Source organism: Leucoraja erinacea, unplaced genomic scaffold, assembly GCF_028641065.1.
Source record: "Leucoraja erinacea ecotype New England unplaced genomic scaffold, Leri_hhj_1 Leri_927S, whole genome shotgun sequence".
Classification (NCBI taxonomy): Eukaryota; Metazoa; Chordata; class Chondrichthyes; order Rajiformes; family Rajidae; genus Leucoraja; species Leucoraja erinaceus.
Window position 1 is genome coordinate 45,001 of NW_026576869.1, and position 18,808 is coordinate 63,808.

General features: G+C 57.5%; 2 protein-coding genes across 2 annotated transcripts in view; one reads left to right on the top strand and one right to left on the bottom strand.

Annotated features, from left to right (window-relative positions):
• Positions 1-1,772, top strand: part of rbm8a (RNA binding motif protein 8A) — a 10,314-nt gene extending 8,542 nt beyond the window's left edge. Inside the window, exon 5 of the mRNA XM_055631811.1 lies at positions 1,615-1,772. Coding sequence (XP_055487786.1) covers positions 1,615-1,756 — 142 coding nt within the window. The 3' untranslated portion in view covers positions 1,757-1,772. The remainder of the gene's footprint in view (positions 1-1,614) is intronic.
• Positions 1,773-4,369: 2,597 nt separating this feature from the next.
• LOC129695052 (neurofilament light polypeptide-like) lies at positions 4,370-5,854 on the bottom strand (the record flags this gene model as incomplete). The annotated part of the gene is made up of 2 exons (XM_055631813.1): positions 4,370-4,435; positions 5,780-5,854. Coding segments are annotated over 2 exons (141 nt in total), but the record flags the coding sequence as incomplete, so codon positions are not given.
• Positions 5,855-18,808: the final 12,954 nt, after the last annotated feature.

Below are 18,808 nucleotides of genomic sequence, written 5' to 3' on the forward strand. Positions count from 1 at the left end.
AACCGTGTTACATTGTGAATTCTTGTGTGAATGGGATTAGTTTGTTAGTTGGATACTTAGGATATTTAAAAAAAAAATCCTTTTCAATCAGCAAATCACCATCCCCAAGACGTCCAGACTCCAGGAAATGGGATCTACAGGACATTACTAATGGGACAGTAGTGGGGAGAAAGGCAGGAGTACAGAGACGGTTCACCAGGAGAGAAGAGAGAGAGAGAGGAAGAGAGAGTGGGGGAAGAGATAAAAAGAGAGGGAGGGGGTGGAGGAGAGGAAAGATGCATTGATTGTCGATTAGGGGGTGTCGGGGGGGTTGTGGGGAGAAGCAGGAGAATGGGGTCGGGAGGGAGAGATAGATCAGCCGTGATAGAATGGCGGAGTAGACTCGACGGGCCGAATGGCCTAACGCTGCTGCTAGAACTGATGAACTGATGACCTGCTGAGTTACTCCAGCATCTAGTGTCTAAACCTCCTGTGTGTGTGTGTGTGTGTCATCTGTATTTATGGAGAATCTGAAGGAATTGCGGGAATCGAGGGCGTGAGCTGTTGGAACATGTTTAAGTTTCTGAGTTTATATCGAGGGGGGATCTTATAGACATTCTTGCCATAGAGGGAGTGCAGAGAAGGTTCACCAGACTGATTCCTGGGATGGCAGGACTTTCATATGAAGAAAGACTGGATAGACTCGGCTTGTACTCGCTAGAATTTAGAAGATCGAGAGGGGGATCTTATAGAAACTTACAAAATTCTTAAGGGGTTGGATAGGCTAGATGCAGGAAGATTGTTCCCGATGTTGAGGAAGTCCAGAACAAGGGGCCACACACACAGTTTAAGGATAAGGGGGAAATCTGAGGAAGGACATTATTGCCATAGAGGGAGTGCAGAGAAGGTTCACCAGACTGATCCCTGGGATGGCAGGACTTTCATATGAAGAAAGACTGGATAGACTCGGCTTGTACTCGCTAGAGTTTAGAAGATTGAAGGGGGGATCTTATAGAAACTTACAAAACTCTTAAGGGGTTGGACAGGCTAGATGCAGGAAGATTGTTCCCGATGTTGGGGAAATCCAGAACAAGGGGCCACACACACACACACACACACACAGTTTAAGGATAAGAGACAGGTGAATTGATCATGGGGAACAAGGACATGGCAGACCAATTGAATAACTACTTTGGTTCTGTTTTCACTAAGGAAGACATAAATAATCCAGGCTAGATGCAGGAAGATTGTTCCCGATGTTGGGGAAGTCCAGGACAAGGGGCCACACACACACACACACACAGTTTAAGGATAAGGGGGAAATCCTTTAGGACCGAGATGAGGAAAACATTTTTTTTCCCCCACACACAGAGAGTGGCGAATCTGTGGAATTCTCTGCCACAGAAGGTAGTTGAGGCCATTGGCTATATTTAAGAGGGAGTTAGATGTGGCTAAATCAGGGGGTATGGGAGAGAAGGCAGGGATGGGATACTGAGTTGGATGATCAGCCATGATCATATTGAATGGCGGTTGGTGCAGAGAAGGGCAGGGAATTTTAAAAAATGATGCGGGGATGGATGAGGAGAGATCCTAAACCCGAAGACGATCGTTCACACCCCCCCATATTGATGATAGGGGCTACGCTCTGGTGGAATACGAGACGTACAAGGAAGCACAGGCTGCCATGGAGGGTTTAAACGGGTCGGAGCTGGCTGGGCAGCCCATCAGTGTGGACTGGGGCTTCGTCCGGGGACCCCCTAGGAGCAAGAGGCGGTGAGTCCCTGTCCCTGTCACACTGGGGGTGAGAGCCGACCCCTCTCATCCCTCTCCCACCCCACCATTTCTACCGTCCCCCCCCTCTCCTTCTCCCACACCACCCGCACCTTCCCCCCACCTTTCATCCCCTCTTGCCCTCACCTCTCTTGCCCCTCTCCCTCTCTGTCTCTCTCTCTCTCTTCCTCCCTCCCCTCTCTCTCTCTCATCCCTACCTTCCCCCACCTCTCTGTCCCCTCTCTCTCATCCCCCATTCCCCACCTCTCTTGCCCCTCTCCCTCTCTGTCTCTCTCTCTTCTCTCCTCCATCTCTCCTGTCTCTCCCTCTGTCCCCCCCCTCTCTGTCTCTCTCTCTCTCTCTGACTGTCTCTCTATCTCTGTCTCTCTCTGAATCTCCTCTCTCTTTCTCTCTCTCTGTATCTCTCTCTCTCCCTTTCTCTCCCTCTCCCTCTCCGTCTCTCTCTCTGTCTCTGTTATGTCTCTCTGTCTGTCTCTCACTCTCTCCCCCTCTCTCTCTCTCTCCCCCCCCCCTTCTCTCCCTCTCCCTCCCCCCCTCTTTCCCTCCCCTCTTCCCTCCTCCCCTCCCCCTACCCCCCCCTCCTCTACCCTCCACCCCTCCCATGCCCCCCCCCCCTCCCCCTCCCTCTCCCACTCTCCCTCAGCCCCTCCCTCCCCCCTCCCTTCTTCTCCTCCCTCCCTCTTCCCCCGCACTTCTCTCCTCCACAACGGTCATCCCTCCCCTCTCCTCCCCCCCACACACACCTCCCTCTCTCCTCACACTCCCACCCTTCCTCCACCTCCACCACACCTCACCTCTACTCACACACATCTTCTCTCCTCCTCCCACCTCCTCACAGATACACACACACTCCCACACACGCCCACACTTTCTCACACCCCCATACACCACCCACCTCTCCACACACCCCACTCACCCTCACCTCACCCCTCCACTCACTGCACACGCACACTCCTCCCCCTCACACACCACACACTCCACTTCTCCTCACCTCCCCTCCACACTCACACACACACACACACCTCCCACACTCTCCACTCACATCCACCCTCTCACTCACACACACACACACCCCTCCGCACACACACGCCTCTCCTCTCACACTCACCCTTTCACACACCTCTCCACACACATGCACCACACACACCCCACCACACACACACACACTCACACACACGATTCTCTTACAGCCCTCTCCTTCCCCTCCTCCACCTCTCCCCTCCTCCCCTTTTCCTCCCCTCTCCTCCCCTCTCCTCCCCTCTCCTCTCTACCCCCTCTCTCCTCTCCCACCTCCCTCTCCCCTCTCTCCAGGACAGACCTCTCCCACCTCTCTCTCCTCCTCCTCCTCCTCTCCTCTCCCCCTCTCTCCTCCTCTCTCAGGAGCTCTCCTCCAGGAGAAGCTTTTCTCCTCCCGGAAACGTCTCCTGAGCCCCTTCCTCACTCCTACCCTCCTCTCCCTTCTCTCCCTCTCTTTTCCTTCCCCTCCTCCACCGCAGATTGTGCCGTGCGTTCCTCTCCTCTTCTCTCTCGCCCTCCCTGTCTTCTCTCCCTCTCCCCTTCCCTTCCTCTAGAGGGGGGGTCCCTCCCCTTCTTCTCTCCCTCTCCTCTCTCCTCCTCTCTGTCCTCCTCTTCTCTTGTCTCTTCAACCCTGACTCTGGAACGAGTGGGTTCGCCTCCTCCTCCGTTCTCTTTCCTCTGAGCTCGCTCCTCTTTAGAAGGATCTCCTTTCTCCCCTTCTCTTTCTCCCCAGGCGTCCCTCTTCTCTCTCCCCTTGATTCTCTCCTCCTCTCCTTTCCTCCCTTCCTCCTCCTCTTCCTCTCCCCTTCCTCTCCCTTCCTCTCCTCCCCAGACTCCCTCTCTCTCCTCTCTCCTTTCTTCCCTCCTCTCTGTTTCCTCTTCTTCCCTCTCCCCCCCCCTCCCTCTTCTCTCCTTTCTTCTCTTTCCCCCTCCCTTTCCTCTCCTCTCCTCTCTCTCCTTCCCCCCCTCTCCTCTCCCTCTCCTCTCTCTAGTTCCCCTCTCCCTCTTCGCTCCCTCTCCCTCCCTCTTTCTTTCCACCTCCTCTTTCTCCTCCTCCTTCTCCCCCTCCCCTCTCTCTCCCCCTCCTCCTCTCCTCCCCCTGCTCCTCCTCCCCTCTCCTCTCCCCCTCCCCTCCTCTCTCTCCCTCCCCTCCCCCCTCCCTCCTCTCTCTCTGCCCCTTCTCCTCCACCTCTTCCTCTCCTCTCCTCTCTCCTCCCTCTTTCTCCCTCCCTTCACCTTCCCCTCATCTTTCTATTCCCTCCTCTCCTCCTCTCTTTGGGATCTCTTCCCTTCCTTTCCTCTTCCTCTCCTTCCCCTTCCCCTCTTCTCTCCTCCTCTCTCTCCTCCTCTTCTCCTCTCTCCTCTCTTCCCTCTCCTCCTTCTCCTCATCCTTCCCCTCTCCTTTCCCCTCATCCCTTTCCTCTCCTCTCCTCTTCCTCTCCCCCCCCTCTTTCCTCTCCTCCCTCTCCTCTCCTCTCCTCCTCTCTCCCCCTCGTCTCCCCCCTCTCTCTCCCTCTCCTCCTCTCTCCTCTTCTCCGGTCTCTCCTTCCCTCTCCCTTCCTCCCCTCTCCTTCCTCTCCCTCTCCTCTCCTCTCTCTCCTCTCCTCTCCTCTTCCTTCCTCTCCTTCTCCTCTCTCTCCTCTCCTCTCCTCTCCCCTTCCCTCCCCCTCCCTTTCTCCCCTCTCCTCTCCCTCCCTCCTCCTTCTCCTCCTCCTCTTCTCCTCTCTCTCTCCTCCCCTCTCCTCTTCTCTCTCCTCCCTTTCTCTCTCCCTCTCCTCCTCCTTCTCCTCCTCTCTCTCCTTCTCCCTCCTCCCTGCTCCTTCTCTCTCTCCCTTCTCCCCCTCTCTTCCTTCCCCCCCCTTTTTCCCCCCCTCCCCTTCCTCTCCCTTTCTCTCCCTCTCTCCTCTCTCTCCCTCCTCTCCTCTCCTCTCTCCTCTCTCCCCCCCTCTCCCTCCTCTTCTCTCCTTCCTCTCCTCTCCTTTCTCCTCTCTCTCTCTTCCTCCTCTCTCCTCCCCCTCCCTCCTCTCCTCTCCTCCTCTCTCCCCTCCTCTTCTCCTTTCCCCCCTCCTTTCTTCTCCCTTTCTCCCCCCCCTTTCTCTCCCCCCCCCTTCTCTCCTCTCCTCTCCTCCTCCTCCCTCTCTCCTTTCCCCTTCTCCCTCTTCCTCTCTCCCTCTCCTCTCCCCTCCTCCTCTCCCCCTCCCCTCCTCTCCCTCTCCTCCTCTCCCTCCTCCCCTCTCCTTCTTCCCTCCCTCCCCTCCCCCCATCTTTTTCCCCTCTCCTCTTCTCTCCCTCTCCTCTCTCCCCCTCCTCTCTCCTCCTCTCCTTCTCCCCTCTCCTCTCCTTTCCTCTCTCTTTTCCTCCCCCCTCTTCTCCTCTTCCTCTCTCTCTACCTCCCCCTCTTCCCTCTTCCCCTCTCTCCTCTCTCTCCTTTGCTCTCCTCCTCCTCTCCCTCTCTTCTCCCCTCCTCTCTCTCCCTTCTCTCCCTCTCCCTCCCTACCTCTCCTTCCGTCCCTCTGTCTCTCTCTCCCCCCCCCCCCCCCCCCCCTCTTTTTTGCCCCTCTCTTTTTCTTTCTCTTTTTCTCCCCCCCTCTCTCCGCCCCCCTCTCTGGCTCCCTCCCCCCTGCTCCGCTCCTCTCCCCGTCCCCCCCTTTCTCCCCCCCTCTCCCTCTCTTTTCCCTCCCCTTCTCCTCTCTTCTCTCCCCCTTTTCCTCTCCCTCCCCTTTTCTCTCCTCCTCCCCTCTCTTCCTCTCCCTTCCTTCTTCCTCTCCCCCTCCCCTCCTCCCTCCCTCCTCTCTTTCCTCTCTTGCCTCCCCTCCTCTCTCCCTCCTCCTCTCTCCTCTTTCCTCTCCTCTTTCCCCCTCCTCTCCTCCCTTTCTCCTCCCTCCCTCTCCTTCCTCCTCCTCCTTCCCTCCTCTTCCCTCCTCTCTCCTCTCCTCTCCCTCTCTCTCTCCTCCCCTCTCTTCCCTCTCTCCTCTCTCTCTTCCCCCCTCTCTCCTCCCTCCTCCTCACTCCTCCCCCTCCTCTCTTTCTCTCCCCTCTTTTCCTTCCCCTCTCCCTCCCTCCTCTCTTTCTCTCTCCTCCTCCCTTCTCCCCTCCCCCCTCTCTCCCCTCCTCTCCTCTTTTCCCTCTCCTCTCTCTTCTCCCTCTCCTCCTTCTCCTCTCCTCCTTTTCCTCCTCTCCTCCTTCTCCTCTCTTCCTTCCCTCCTTTCTCTCTTCCTTCCCTCTTCTTCCTCCCCTCCTCCCCTCCTTCTCTCCTTCTCTCTCTCTCCCTTTTCTTTCTCTCCTCTCCTCTCCCTTTCCTTCTCTTCCTCTCCTCACTCCTCTCCTCTCTCTTCTCTCCCTCCTCCTCCTTCTCCCTTCCTTCCTCCTCTCTCCCCTCCTCTTTTCTCCTCTCTCCCTCTCCCCCCTTCCTCCTCTCTCCCCTCTCCTCCCTCCCCTCCCCTCCCTTCCTCCCTCCTCCTCCCCTCCTCTCCTCTTTTTCCCCTTTCCTTTCTCTCCCCTCTTCCCCCTCTTCTCTCCTCCCCTCTCCTCCCTTTCTCCTCTCCCCTTTCTCTTCTCTATTTTCCCTCTCTTCCCCTTCTCTCTCTTTCTTCTCTCTCTCTCTCTCTTCCTCTCTTCTCTCCTCCCCTCCCCTCCCCATCCTTTTCTTCCTTTCTCCTTCCTCTCCTCTCTCCCCCTCTCCCCTCCTCTCTCCTCTCTCTCTTCTCCCTCCTCCTCTCTCCCCCCTCTCTCTCCTTTCTCCTCTCTCACATTCCTCTCTCTCCTCCCCTCCTCCTCTCCTCCCTCCCTCTCTCCCCTTCCTCTCCTTCCTCTCCTCCTTCCCCTCCTCCCCCTCCCCTCTCCCTCCTCTCCTCTCCTCTTTCTCCCCCCCCTCTCCCCCCTCTCTCCTCCTCCCCCTCTCTCCCTCCTCTCCCCCTCTCCCTTCTTCTCCCTCTCTCTCCTCCTCCCTAGTCTCTTCTCTTCCCTCTCCTTTCCTCCCTCTCTCCTCTTTTCTCCTCTCCTTTCTTCTCCCTCCTCTCCTCCCTCTCCTCTCCTCCTCTTTCCTTTTCCTCTCCTCCTCCTTCTCCTCCTCTCCTTTTCCCTCTCCCCTTTCTCCTTCCTTTCTTCTCCTTCCCTCTCCCTCTCCTCTTTTCTCCTCTCCCCTCCTCTCTCTCCATCTTTCCTTCTCTTCTCCTCTCTCTTCCTTCTCCCCCCCCTCCTCTCTTCTCTCCCCCTCCCCTTCCATCTTTTCTCCTCTTCTCTCCTCCCCTTCCTTGGGCTCCTTCCTCTCCTCCTCTCTCCCCCTCTCACTCTCTCTCCTTCCCCCCCTCTCTCATTCCCCGTCCTCTCTCCCTCCCTCTCTCGCTCCCCTTTGTTTCCCCATCACTCTCTCCACCCCTCTCTCCATCTCTCTCTCTTTCCCCCCCTCTCTCTGCCCCTCCCCTTTCTCCCCCCTCTCCCTCTCCCTCTCTCTCTCCCCCTCTCTCTTCTCTCCTTTCCTTTTCTCCCCTCTCCCTTCTCCCCTCCTCTCCTCCTCCCTCTCTCCTTCTCTCCTCTCCCTCCCTCTCTCCTTCTCTCCTCTCCTCCTCCCTCCTCCCCTCACTCCCCCTTTCTTCTCCTCCCCTCCCTCCCCTCTCCCCTCTTCTCCTCCCTCTCCTCCTTTCTCTCCCTCCCTCCTCCCTCTCTCCTCTCCTCTCCTCCCTCTCCCTCCTCCTCTCCTCTCCTCCTCCTCTCCTCTCTCTCTCCCCCCTCTTCTCTTCTCCCTCCCTCTCCCCCTCTCCTCCCTCTCTCCTCCTCCTTTTCTCTCCTCCTCCTCTCCCCCCTCCTCTCTCCTCTCTCCTCTCCTCTCCCTCCTTCCCCCCCTTCTCTCTCTCCCCCTCCTCCCTCTCTCCCCCTCCTCCTTTCTCCTCCCCCCTCCTCTCCTTCTCCCCTCCCCTCCTCCCTCCCTTATCTCCTCCCCCTCTCTCTTCTTCTCTCCTTCCTCTCCTCTCCTCCCTCTCTCCTCTCCTCTCTCTCTCCTTCTCTTCCCCCCCCCTCCTCTCTTCTCTTTCTTCCTTCCCCCTCTCTCCTTTCTCCCCTTTCCTCCCCCCTTCTTCTCTCCTCTCTCCTCTCTCTCTCTCTCTTCCTCCCCTCTTTCTCTCCCTTCCTCTCTTCCCTTCCTCTCCTCTTCTCCTCTCTCTCCTCCTCCCCCCCTCCTCCTTTCCTCTCCTCTTCTCCTTCCTCTCCTCTCTCCCCTCCCTTCCTCTCCCCTCCCCCCCCCTTTCCTCTTCCCCCTCTTCTCCCCCCCTCTCCCTCCCTTCCTCCCTCCCTCTCTCCCTCTTCTCTCCTTCTCTCCTCCTTCTCTCCCTCTCCCTCTTCTCCTTCTTCCTCTTCCTTCTCCTCTTCCTTCTCTCTTTCCTCCCTCCTCCCCTCCTCCTCTCTCCCTCCCCCTTCCTCCCCCCTCTTCTCTCCTCTCCCTTTCCTTCCTCCTCTTCTCCTCCCTTCTCTCCCCCCTTCCTCCCCTCTCTCCCTCCTCTTCTCCTCTCTCTCTCCCCCCTCCTCTCCTTCTCTCCTCCTCTCTCTCTCCTCTCTTTTCTCTCTTCCTCTTCCCCTTTCCTCCTCTCCTCCCTCTCCCTTTCCTCTTCCTCTCCTCCTCCTCCCCTTCCATTCCTCCCCTCCTCTCCTTTCTCTCTCCTCTTTCCTCTTTCTCTCCTCTCTTCCCTCCTTTCTCCTCTCTCTCTCCTCTCCTCTTCTCTCTCCTCTCCTCTCTCTTCTCCTCCCTCTCCCTCTCTCCTCCTCTTCTCCTCCTCCCTCTCCCTCCCTCTTTCCCTCCCTCTCCTCCCTTTCTCTCTTCTCTCTCTCTCTTCCTTTCCCTCTCCTCTCCTCTCTCTCTCCTTCTCCCCCCCTTCCTCCCTCTCCTCTCCTCTTCTCTCCTCCCTCCCTCCCTCTCCCCTCCCCTTCCCCTTTCCTTCCCTCCTCCTCTCCTCCTTCCTCCTCTCTCCTCTCTTTTTCCCCCTTTCTCCTCCTTCTTCTTTCCTTCCCTCTCTTCCCTCTCTCCTCTCTTCTCTTCTTCCTTTCTCCCTCTCCTTTCCTTCCTCTCTCTCCCTTCCTCCCTCCTCCTCTCCTCTCCCTTTCTCTTCTCCTCTCTTTCTCCCCCCTCTCTCTCTCCCCCCCTCTCCTCCTCTCTCTTCTCCTCCCCCTCTCCTCTCCTCTCCCCCCCCTTTCCCTTCTCCCCTCTCTCTCTCTTTTTTCTCCTTCCTCTCTTCTCTCCTTTCTCCTCCTCTCTCCTTCTCCCCCCCCTCCCCCTCCCCTTCCCTCTCTCTCCTCTCCTCTCTTTCCTTCTCTCTCTTCTCCTCTCTCTCTCCCCTTCCTTCCTTCTTCTCTCTCTCCTCTTCCTCCCTCTCTCTTCCTCCTCTCTCTCTTCCTCTCTCTCTCTCTCCTCCTCTTTCCCTCTTCTCTTCCCCTCTCCTCCCTTCCTTTTCCCCTCTCCCCTCTCCCTCTTCCCCCCTCCCTCCCCTCTCCCTCCCTCTTTCCTCTCTCTCTCCTCTCTCCCCTCCTCTCTCCTCTCTCTCCTCTTTCCCTCTCCTCCTCCCCTCTCTCCCTCTTTCTCTCTTTTCTTTCTCTCTTCCTCCTCCTTCTCCCCTCCTCTCTCCTCCTCTCCTCTCTTTTCCTTCTCTTTCCCTTCCTCTCCTCTCTCTTCCCCCTCCTCTCTCTCTCCCTCCTCTCTCTCTCCCCTCCCTTCCATCCCTCCCCTCCTCCTTTTCTCTCCCCTTCCCCCTCCTCTCCTCCCCCCCTCTCTCTCTTCTCTTCCTCCTCTCCTCCCTTCCTTCCTTCTCTCCTTCTCCCTCTTCTCCTCTCCCTCTCCTCTCTCTCCTCTTTTCTCCTCCTTTCCCTCTCTCTCCCCTCCCCTCCTCCCCTCTTCTTCTCTCCTTCTCCCTCTCCTCTCTTTCTCTTCTTTCTCTCTTCTCCTCCTTCTCTTCCCTTCCCTCTCCCTCCTTCTCCCTTCCTCCCCTCCCTCCCTTCTTCTCCTCCTCTCCCTCTCCCTCCTCTCTCTCCTCCTCTTCCTCCCTCCCTTCTCCTTTCCTCCCTCTTCTCTCCCCCTCCTCTCCCCTCCTCTCCTCCCTCCTCTTCTCTCTCTCTCCCACTCCTCCTCTCCTCTCTCCTTCTCTAATTCTCCTCTCCCTCCTCCTTCTCTTCTCTCCTCTTCTCCTTCTCCCTCCCCTTTCCCCTCTCCTCCCCCTCTCCCTCTCCTCCCTCTCCCCTTATCTCCCCCTCTCTTCTCTCTTCTCTTTCCTCCCTTCCCTCTCTCCCTCTCCCTTTCCTCTCCTCTCTTCCTCCCTCTTCCTCCCTCCCTCCCCCTCTCCCAGTTCCTCCCCCTCTCCCCTCTTTTCTCCTTCTTACTCCCTCTCTCTCTTCTCTTCTCCCTCCCCTCCCTCCCCCCTCTCCTCTCTTCCTCTTCTCTCTCTCTCCTCTCCTCTCCTCTCTCTTCCTCCCTCTCCATCTCTCTTCTTCCTTTCTCCCTCTTCTCCCTCTCCCCCTCCCCCTCTCCTTCTCTCTCTTCTCTCCTCTCTCTCTGCTCTCTTCTCTCTCCTCTCCTCTTTCTCTCTCTCTCTCCCTCTCTCTCTCTCTCCTCTTTTTCTCCTCTCCCTCTCCTTCTCCTCATCCTTCCTCCCCTCTCCTCCCTCTCTCCCTCCCCCCCCTCTCTCCTCTCTCCCTTCTCTCTCTTCTCCCCTTTCCTTTCCATCTCCTCTCCTCTTCCTCTCCCTCCTCCTTTCTCTCTCTCTCCTCCCTCTTGTCTCTCTTCCCTCTCTCTATCTCTCTCCTCCTCCCCTCTCTCCCCTCCCTCCCTCCTCCCCTTCCCCCCTCTCTCTCCTCTCTCTCTCCCCCCCCTCTCCCTCTCTCTCCCGCTCTCACACTCCCCCCCTCTCTCTCTCTCTCACACTCTCTCTCGCTCCGCCCCTCTCACACTCCCTCTCTCTCTTCCTCTCTCCTCCGTCTCTCCGAGGAGAGAAATTTCCCCCTTCATTCCGAGGGGATCTCACTCTTCTCATCTACCTCTCTCCCTCTCAGAGGGAAGAGAAGGGGACGAGAGCCATAGGAGGGGGAGAGATCTCTTCTCCATCTTCTGAGAGATCACTCCTCCTCTAGAGGACACCACAATCTCTCTTCTCTGAAGAGTGGAGGAGGGAGATATCTCCCCCCTTCCCGCTCACTCTCTACCTCCCTCTCCGCTCAGGAGAATGAGAGGGAGAGAGGAGGAGAGAGAGATCTAGAGGGAGGAGAGGGAGGGGACTGATGAGAGGAGAGGAATAGAGGTTACAGGAGGACGTTAGAGGGAGTCTTTGCTTCTCTTTCCCCTCTTGGGGGCGGAGAGAAAGTGAGTCTCCAGAGGAGAGGGAGTGAGAGAGGAGGAGAGAGAGAGAGGGAGGGAGGAGGGAGAGGGGCCTTTCCCAGCGGTGGAGAGGGCGAGTTTAGAGGCTGGGGAGGAGGAGGAAGCCTGTGAGGAGGGGATGGAGATGTGAGGAGAGTAGGGTTCCAAGTCAAGGGATGAGATACGAGGGGACAAGCCCGGTGTGTAGGGAAGTGAGAGTGTGGAGAGGAGGAGACGAGGGGAGGAGGAAAAAACGGGAGATATGGCTCTCCCAGACGGAGGGGGGAGAGGCACCAGGAGGAGCGAGCAGAGGGCGTCCCTGTCCTGGAGAGGAGCGGGAAACGAGTGGGAGGGCGAGGGGAAAAATGAGAGTATACCCCAGTGAATAGGTGTGGGAGGAGAGGAGAGGAAGGGGCGGGTTCCGAGTGGGGCCAAGGGAGGAGAGGAGGGGGGAGGGGGGAGAGGCGGATTCCCTACCGGCAGGGGGTAAGGAAGGAGAGGAGAGTGAGGGGAGAGGAGTGACCGGGGTCTGACATGAGGTAGAGGGGAGGAGTCCGAGGGGAGTAGGCCAGGGAGAGAGTTTTAAGGGCGGGGGAGGATTTTTCCTGGATGAGGGGAGGGAGTCTGAGGAGGAGGGGGAGCGGAAGAGGAGGGGGAGAGGATGGTCCGGAGGAGAGAGGGGGAGAGTGAGGAGAGGTTCAATGGAGTCCAGGCGAGCTCCTTGAGGTCAGGAGGGTGGAGGAGAGAGGGAGAGAGGGGATGGGAGAAGAGGGAAGGATGGATCTCTGGAGGGCGAGGAGAGGGATGATTGAGGAGAGGAAGACGAAGAGGGGAGAGGAGAGGGGAGGAAAGGAGAGCTGAGTGAGGAGAGATTTTCCTCCAGGAGGAGAAGAGGACTCAGGAGAGATTTCCTCTCCCAGGAGAGGGAGGGGGGGAGAGAGGGGGGGGAGAGAAGAGACCCTTGTTCCCTCAGGGGTGAGGAGTCCTCTAGGAGAGGAGAGGGAGAGAGAGAGGTCCCTCTCTCCAAGAGGCTCTCCCATCGGAGAGAGCGGGGGAGAGAGGCAGGTACAGCTTGGGGAGGATCTGAGAGGAAGGGATCAGGGAGGGGAAGGAGTCAATACACTCGGAGGAGAGGCCCGAGAGGATTTGCGCCAGCTGAGAGGAGAGATGAGAGGAGAGGGCCTCTGAGAGGAATGAGGAGAGGGGAGGAGAGTCTTTAGAGGAGGGAGATTCAACTTATGGGAGATCTGGAGTCACTGGGGGAGAGAGGATGAGCCAGGGAGGGCCAGAGAGAGGAGGAGGAGAGGGAATCAGAGGGGAGAGGAGAGGGGGAGAAAGGGGAGATCCCCAGGGGAAGGTCGGAGGAGAGAGGGAGAGGAGAGGGGGTTCTCCCGCCTGTCATCCCCCAGTCCTGGACGGGAGAGATCTCAGAGAGAGTCGGAGGAGGAGGGGGGGAGAGGAGAGGGTGGAGAGGAGGTAGAGAGGAGGTCAATGAGAAGAGAGGGGGAGGAGCAGGGAGGACTGCCTCTCAGAAGGATATAAGGGGAGGGGAAGAGGAGGAGAGGAGAGACGGATTGGGAGAGAGGATGGAGGAGAGAGAGGAAGGACCTAGAGGAGAGGATGGGAGGGAGAGGAGAGGAGAAGGAGGGGGGGAGAGGGATCTAGGAGAGAGAGGAGAGCGAGGAGAGGAGAGGGCGAGGAGAGGGAGAGAGAGAGGAGGGAGAGGGGGGAAGAGAGGAGAGAGGGAGAGAGGAAGAGGAGGGCGGAGAGGATTGGGGAGAGGAGAGGAGAGGAGAGGAGAGGGAGGAGAGGAGAGGAGGAGGAGAGGGAGGAGGAGGGGAGGGAGGAGGGAGGAGAGGAGGAGAGACCGAGGGGAGAGAGAAGGGAAGAGAGGGGAGGAGAGGAGAGAGAGGAGAGGAGAGGAGAGGAGGAGGGAGGGAAGAGGAGAGGGGGAGGGGAGAACGGAGAGGGGAGAGAGGAGAAAGAGGAGGGCTTTCAGGAGGAGAGGAGAGAGAGGAGAGCTCACGGTAGGAGAGGAGGAGGAGAGGAGGGGGAGGAGAGGAGGAGGAGGAGGGGAGAACCTGATCTGAGAGGAGAGGAGAGGAGAGGAGAGGGGGGGGAGAGGAGAGGGAGGAGAGGGGATAGAGAGAGGAGAGAGAGAGAGGGGGAGGAGAGAGAGGGAGGGGAGAGGAGGAGAGGAGGGAGAGAGGAGAGGGAGAAGGGAGAGAGAGACGGGAGGGAGAGAGAGGAGAGGGGAGGAAGGAGGAGGGAGAGCGGAGGGAGAGAGAGAGGAGAGGAGAGGAATGGCAGAGGAGAGGGAGGAGAGAGGAGAGGAGAGAGAGAGAGAGGAGAGGGAGAAGAGAGGGGGGAGGAGAGGGGAGGAGAGAGACGGAGAGGGGAGGGAGGGAGAGGAGAGGGAGAGAGAGAGAGAAAGAGGGAGAGAGACAGAGAGAGAGAGGGAGAGAAAGAGAGAGAGAGAGAGAGAGAGAGAGAGAGAGAGAGAGAGATATAGAGGGAGAGAGAGAGTGAGAGGGAATGAGAGAGATAGACAGAGTGAATGAGAGACAGAGAGAGAGAGAGAGAGGGAGGGAGAGGAGAGGAGACAGAGAGGAGGATGAGAGGGAGGGAGAAGAGGAGGGAGAGGAGAGGGGGAGGAGAGAGGAGGGAGGAGAGGAGAGGGAGGAGGAGAGGAGAGAGAGAGGAGGAGAGAGAGAAAGAGGAGAGGGGAGGGAGGAGAGGAGAGGGGAAGAGAGGAGGGGAGAAGGGAGAGAGGGAGAGGGAGGGGGGGAGAGGGGAATAAAGAAGAGAGGAATGGAGGAGAGGGGAGGAGAGAGAGAGGAGAGGAGAGGAGAGGAGGGGAGAGAAGAGAGAGGAAGAGAGGGAGAGAGAGAAGAGAAAGAGAGGAATTAAGATGGGAGGAGAGGGGATGATAGGAGAGAAGAGAAGAGAGAAGAGGAGAGGAGAGGAGAGGAGAGGAGAGGAGAGGAGAGAGAGAGAAGGAGGGAGGGAGAGAGGAGAGGAGGAGAGGGGAGAGAGGAGGAGAGGGGAGAGAGAGGAGAGGAGGAGAGGAGAGAGAGAGAGAGAGGAGAGGGAGAGGAGGAAGAGAGGAGAGAGGGGAGGAGAGAGGGATGAGAGAGAGGATGAGAGGGGGAGAGAGAGGGGAGAGAGGAGGGAGAGGAGAGAGAGAGGGGGGAGAGGAGAGAAGAGAGAGGAGAGAGGAGAGGGGAGGAGAGGGGAGGGGAGGAGAGGGGAGGAGAGGAGAGGAGAGGAGGAGGGAGGAGAGGAGGGAGAGGAGAGGGGAGAGGGGAGGAGAGGAGGGGGGGGGAGAAGGTGGGGGAGGAGAGAGGAGAGGGGAGGGAGAGGAGAGGAGGAGAGGAGGGAGGAGAGGAGAGGAGGAGAGGAGAGGAGAGGAGAGGAGGGAGAGGGGGTGGAAGAGAGGAGAGGGAGGAGGGGAGAGGAGGAGGAGAGGAGAGAGGAGAGGAAGGGAGAGGGGAGGAGAGGAAGAGGAGAGGAGAGGAGAGGAGGGGGAGAGGAGGGAGAGGAGAGGAGAGGAGAGAGGGGAGGGGGGGAGAGGGGAGGAAAAGGGGAGGAGTGGGAGAGGGTGAGGAGGGGGAGGGAGAGAGGGGAGGAGAAGGAGAGGAGAGGAGGAGGGGAGGGAGGAGAGGAACAGGAGAGGAGAGGAGAGGAGAGGCTTTAGAGGGAGAGGGAGAGCGGGGGGAGAGGGGAGATGGCGAGAGGAGAGGAGCCGGGGAGGGTGAGGATGGAGGGGAGGATGGAGAGGAGGAGGAGAGGGGGAGAAGGAAGAGGAGGAGATGGGAGGAGAGGGGCGAGAGATAAGAGAGGAGAGCCCACAGGGGAGGCAGGAGGAGGAGAGGCGAGGAGAGGAGAGGAGGGGAGGTTAGGAGGAGGTAGCGGAGGGAGAGGAGAGGGGAGAGGAGGGAGAGGAGTAGGGAGGGGAGGAGAGGGGGGAAGAGGGGGGAGGGAAAGGAAGTAGAAGAATTGAGAGGAGAGGAGAGGAGATGGGAGGAGAGGAGGAGAGGATCAGGAGGAGAGGACTGTTAGGGGAAGGAGAGGAGGAGGGTCTGAGGGAGGAGGAGAAGGTAGAGGGGAGGAGAGGAGAGAAATGTACAGAGGAGAGGGTGAGGGGAGTTGGACGAGGAGATGAAGGGGGGAGGATTGGAGGGGAGGAGGAGGGAGTCTGTGAGAGGGGAGTGCAGGAGAGGAGAGGAGAGGAGGGGAGAGGTGAGGATGAGAGGAGGTGAGAGAGGAGAGGATGGGAGTGGGGAGGGGAGGAGAGGTGAGGGAGGAGGGGAGAGGAGAGGAAGGGTGTAGGAGAGGAAGAGGGAAGAAGTGGGGGAGTTCGTACGGAAGGGGGAGGTGAGGGAGAGGAGAGGAGATGAGATGGAACAGGGAAGAAGGAGAGGGGAGTGTGGAGAGGAGGAGGGGTGGAGCGGGGACAGTGAGGAGAGGAACACCATGGAGTAGAGGAGGGGAGGAGAGAGGAGAGGAGGTGAGAGGAGAGGAGAGGATGGAGAGGAGAGGGGAGGGGAGAGGAGAGGAGTAGAGGTGAGGAGGGGGTACGAGGAGGAGAGATGAGAGGAGGAGGAGAGGAGCGGAGAGGAGAGGGAGGGAGCGGGGAGGGAGGATGAGGGAAAGGAAAAGAAAAGAGGAAAAAAGTAAAGGTTGGAAGAAAGGGGTACAAGAAGGTATAAAGAGAAGTGGGAAAAAAGGTACAGCTGAGAGTTTGTGTAAAAAAGGAATGGTTACCGACAATAGTTGTGTATATTCTAGAAAAAAACAAATGTAAGAAAATGGATGTACGGTATAATAAAGTTTAGGGGGGACGAAAAACACGGGCTTGGGGGGTTGGCAGTAGCTAGTGGAGACGGTTGTGTCTGTATCAAACCGTCAGTCACAGTTGCTCAAAGTGCCACAGATTGTGCATGTTTCGCCCGTGACCTGTTGCCGCATATGTTTGTCTGAGGGCGGGAGTTTCTGGATACTGCTTTCTTATCTTTTATATTGAGGGAGGGGAGAGAGGGGAGATGAGATGAAGCGGGGAGAGGGGGGATGATCATAATCGCGGTGTCAGGGCAGTGATCGATGTGCCGAAGGGCCTCTGCTTCCCTTTCCGTGTGTTCTCAAATGCAAATCAATTTCTAATCGTGATTTTCTGTTGGTCAAAACGGTTTTGTTACAATTATCAAGTGCCGGTCCCGCAGAATTAGTATGATCTCGACCCATTGAAGTCTTGATCCACCATGTCATCACACCTCACTGCTGACTATAGGATCTGCTCCCTCCTAACCCCATTCTCCCTGCCTTCCCCTCTTCGGCCTCTCCCTCTCCCTATATAAACCCCTGACAAAGTTGGCCGACACACATGTTCACAATCGATCGGGTCTCCGCCATGTAATATATCCAACTGACCCTTGCTGGCCATACTCCACGCCTTCTGGGCACAGAATCCCTACAGATTCAGTCGGGCCTCGTGGCTAAGAAACTTCCTCCTCTCTTCATAGCAAAAGTATTTAGAGGTCTTAGAGCAGGATAGGTTCTACTTAACCTGGAGTTGTATACAGTCGTGGTGAGACCACGACCTGGGAGTATATGCGTACAGTGGTTGGTCCCAAATGCTGAGGAAGGACATTCATTGCCATATAAGACAAGAAAAGTACCGCAACTAAAAAGAAGGTTTCTGCACCAGACTGTTGCCTGGGATGCCAGCGAGGAGTCACCCTTACTGAAGAAGCACGACGTGACCCGAACTGACAGTTGCCCGTTTCGCATCTCTCTAGATTTAGGAGATTGAGCGGGTTACGATCTTATAGAAACTACAAAATTCTTAAGGGTTTTGCAGGCTAGAGTGCCAGGAAGGCCATTGTGTGCCGTGTTGGGGAAGTCCAGACTGCCCTGGGTCACGATCTTAATGATAAGGGGACGAATCCGTTAAACGAGCTGAGGAGCGACTTTTTTCAACAACAGAGAGCTTCCGGTGATCTCTGGATGTTCTCCGTGTTCACAGAGGCGTAGCCATGAGGCCAACAGTGGGCTTGGCTTAATTTAAGAGGCACGGATAACGCCGGCTCAACGTTGGCTAATTGGATCAAGGGCAAGTATTGAGAGAGATCGGGGTACTGGATCACTGATTGGATGATCACCATGACATATTGAATGGCTGTGCACAAGGCCGGAAGTACGACGATGAGCCTCTAGCGTCCTGTAACTATTTCTATGTTCTATCTCCTTCCTAAGGACGTCCTTTAATTCTGCGAGCTTGCCGCTCTGTTCCTGACTCTCCTCTACCTCTCTCCTCTAAGGATCCCCCCCCCCCCCCCCCCCCCCCCCCCCCCCTATGTAATAAACCCCCCCCCCCCGTCACCCCTCTCTCTCCGTCTTCTCTCTCGCACACAACACAGTGGATATAGTACAGAAAAAGTGGAGTGAAGGGCCATGGCACATCCCCGACCACCCTGAAAGTTTCACTGAGCGGGGGATAGCACAGAAAACGGGGCCTGCAGGGCCCTGCACGTCACGCAAGTGGACTGGGAGGGGTAGGGGTGGGATAGCACAGAAAACTGGGCGGAAGGGCCGTGCACATCCCGCAAGTGTTAATGAGGGAGGGACGGGAGTGGGATTAGTAAAGGAAGGGCTGAAGGGCCCATGCCACAGCGGCAAGTGTTACTGGGGAGGGGAGGGGTGGGATCAGCACAGAAAGACTGGGCTGAAGGGCCCTGCACATCCCCCCCTATGCAAGTGCTTGCATGAGGGGGGGCACAGCACATAAGCATGTGGGATAGCACAGAGTTGGGCTGAGAGGGCCCTTGCCACATCCGGCAATGGTTACTGAGGGAGGGGAGGGGTAGGATAGCACAGAAAGATGGGCTGACCAGGGCCATTGCACATCCCACCTGCAAATGTTTCACGAAGGAGTGGGATAGCACAGAACCTTGGGGGGTGAAAGGGCCATGCACATCCAGCCAAGTGTTTCACTGAGGGCAGGGAGGGGTGGGATAGCACAGGAAACTGGGGCTGAATGGACCTTGCACATCCCAACACAACATCCAGTTTCGCTTGCATAGCATAGGCAACAGACACATTGCATAGTTGGGGATAGCACAGAAGAATGCTGGCTGAATGGCCTTGCACATCCCGCAAGTGTTACTGAGGGAGGGAGGGGTGGGATAGCACAGAAAACTGGGCTGAATGGCCTTGCACATCCCACACACATCCAGTTTGCTTGCATTAGCACATAGAGAGGGTTAGCACAGAAGACTGGGCTGAAGGGCCTGCCCATGTCTCATTTGCCCTCATGGGAACATGGGCCCTTCTGCCCACCACACCCATGCTAGCCCACCCACACTCATCCCACTTGCTTGCATTAGAACAGAGATCAGTGCAGCACAAAGGCAAGGGCCCTTCGACCCACTCCAAAAAACATGCAGCCCCAACACACCCATCAGCTTGCCCCTAATTGGAACACAGAACCGTGTGACACAGAACCGTTGGCCCTTCGGCCTGCCTAGCCAATGCAGCCCAACACTTTCCCGTCGATGCACGGTAAAAAACTCACGGGTGAGACGTGCTAAACTCCCGCGCAGGCAGCGCCGAAGTCCGGATCGAACAGGGGTATCGGAGCGGCATTAGCTGTAAGGCAGCGACTCTGACCACTGAGCCAACCGTGAGCCCCAT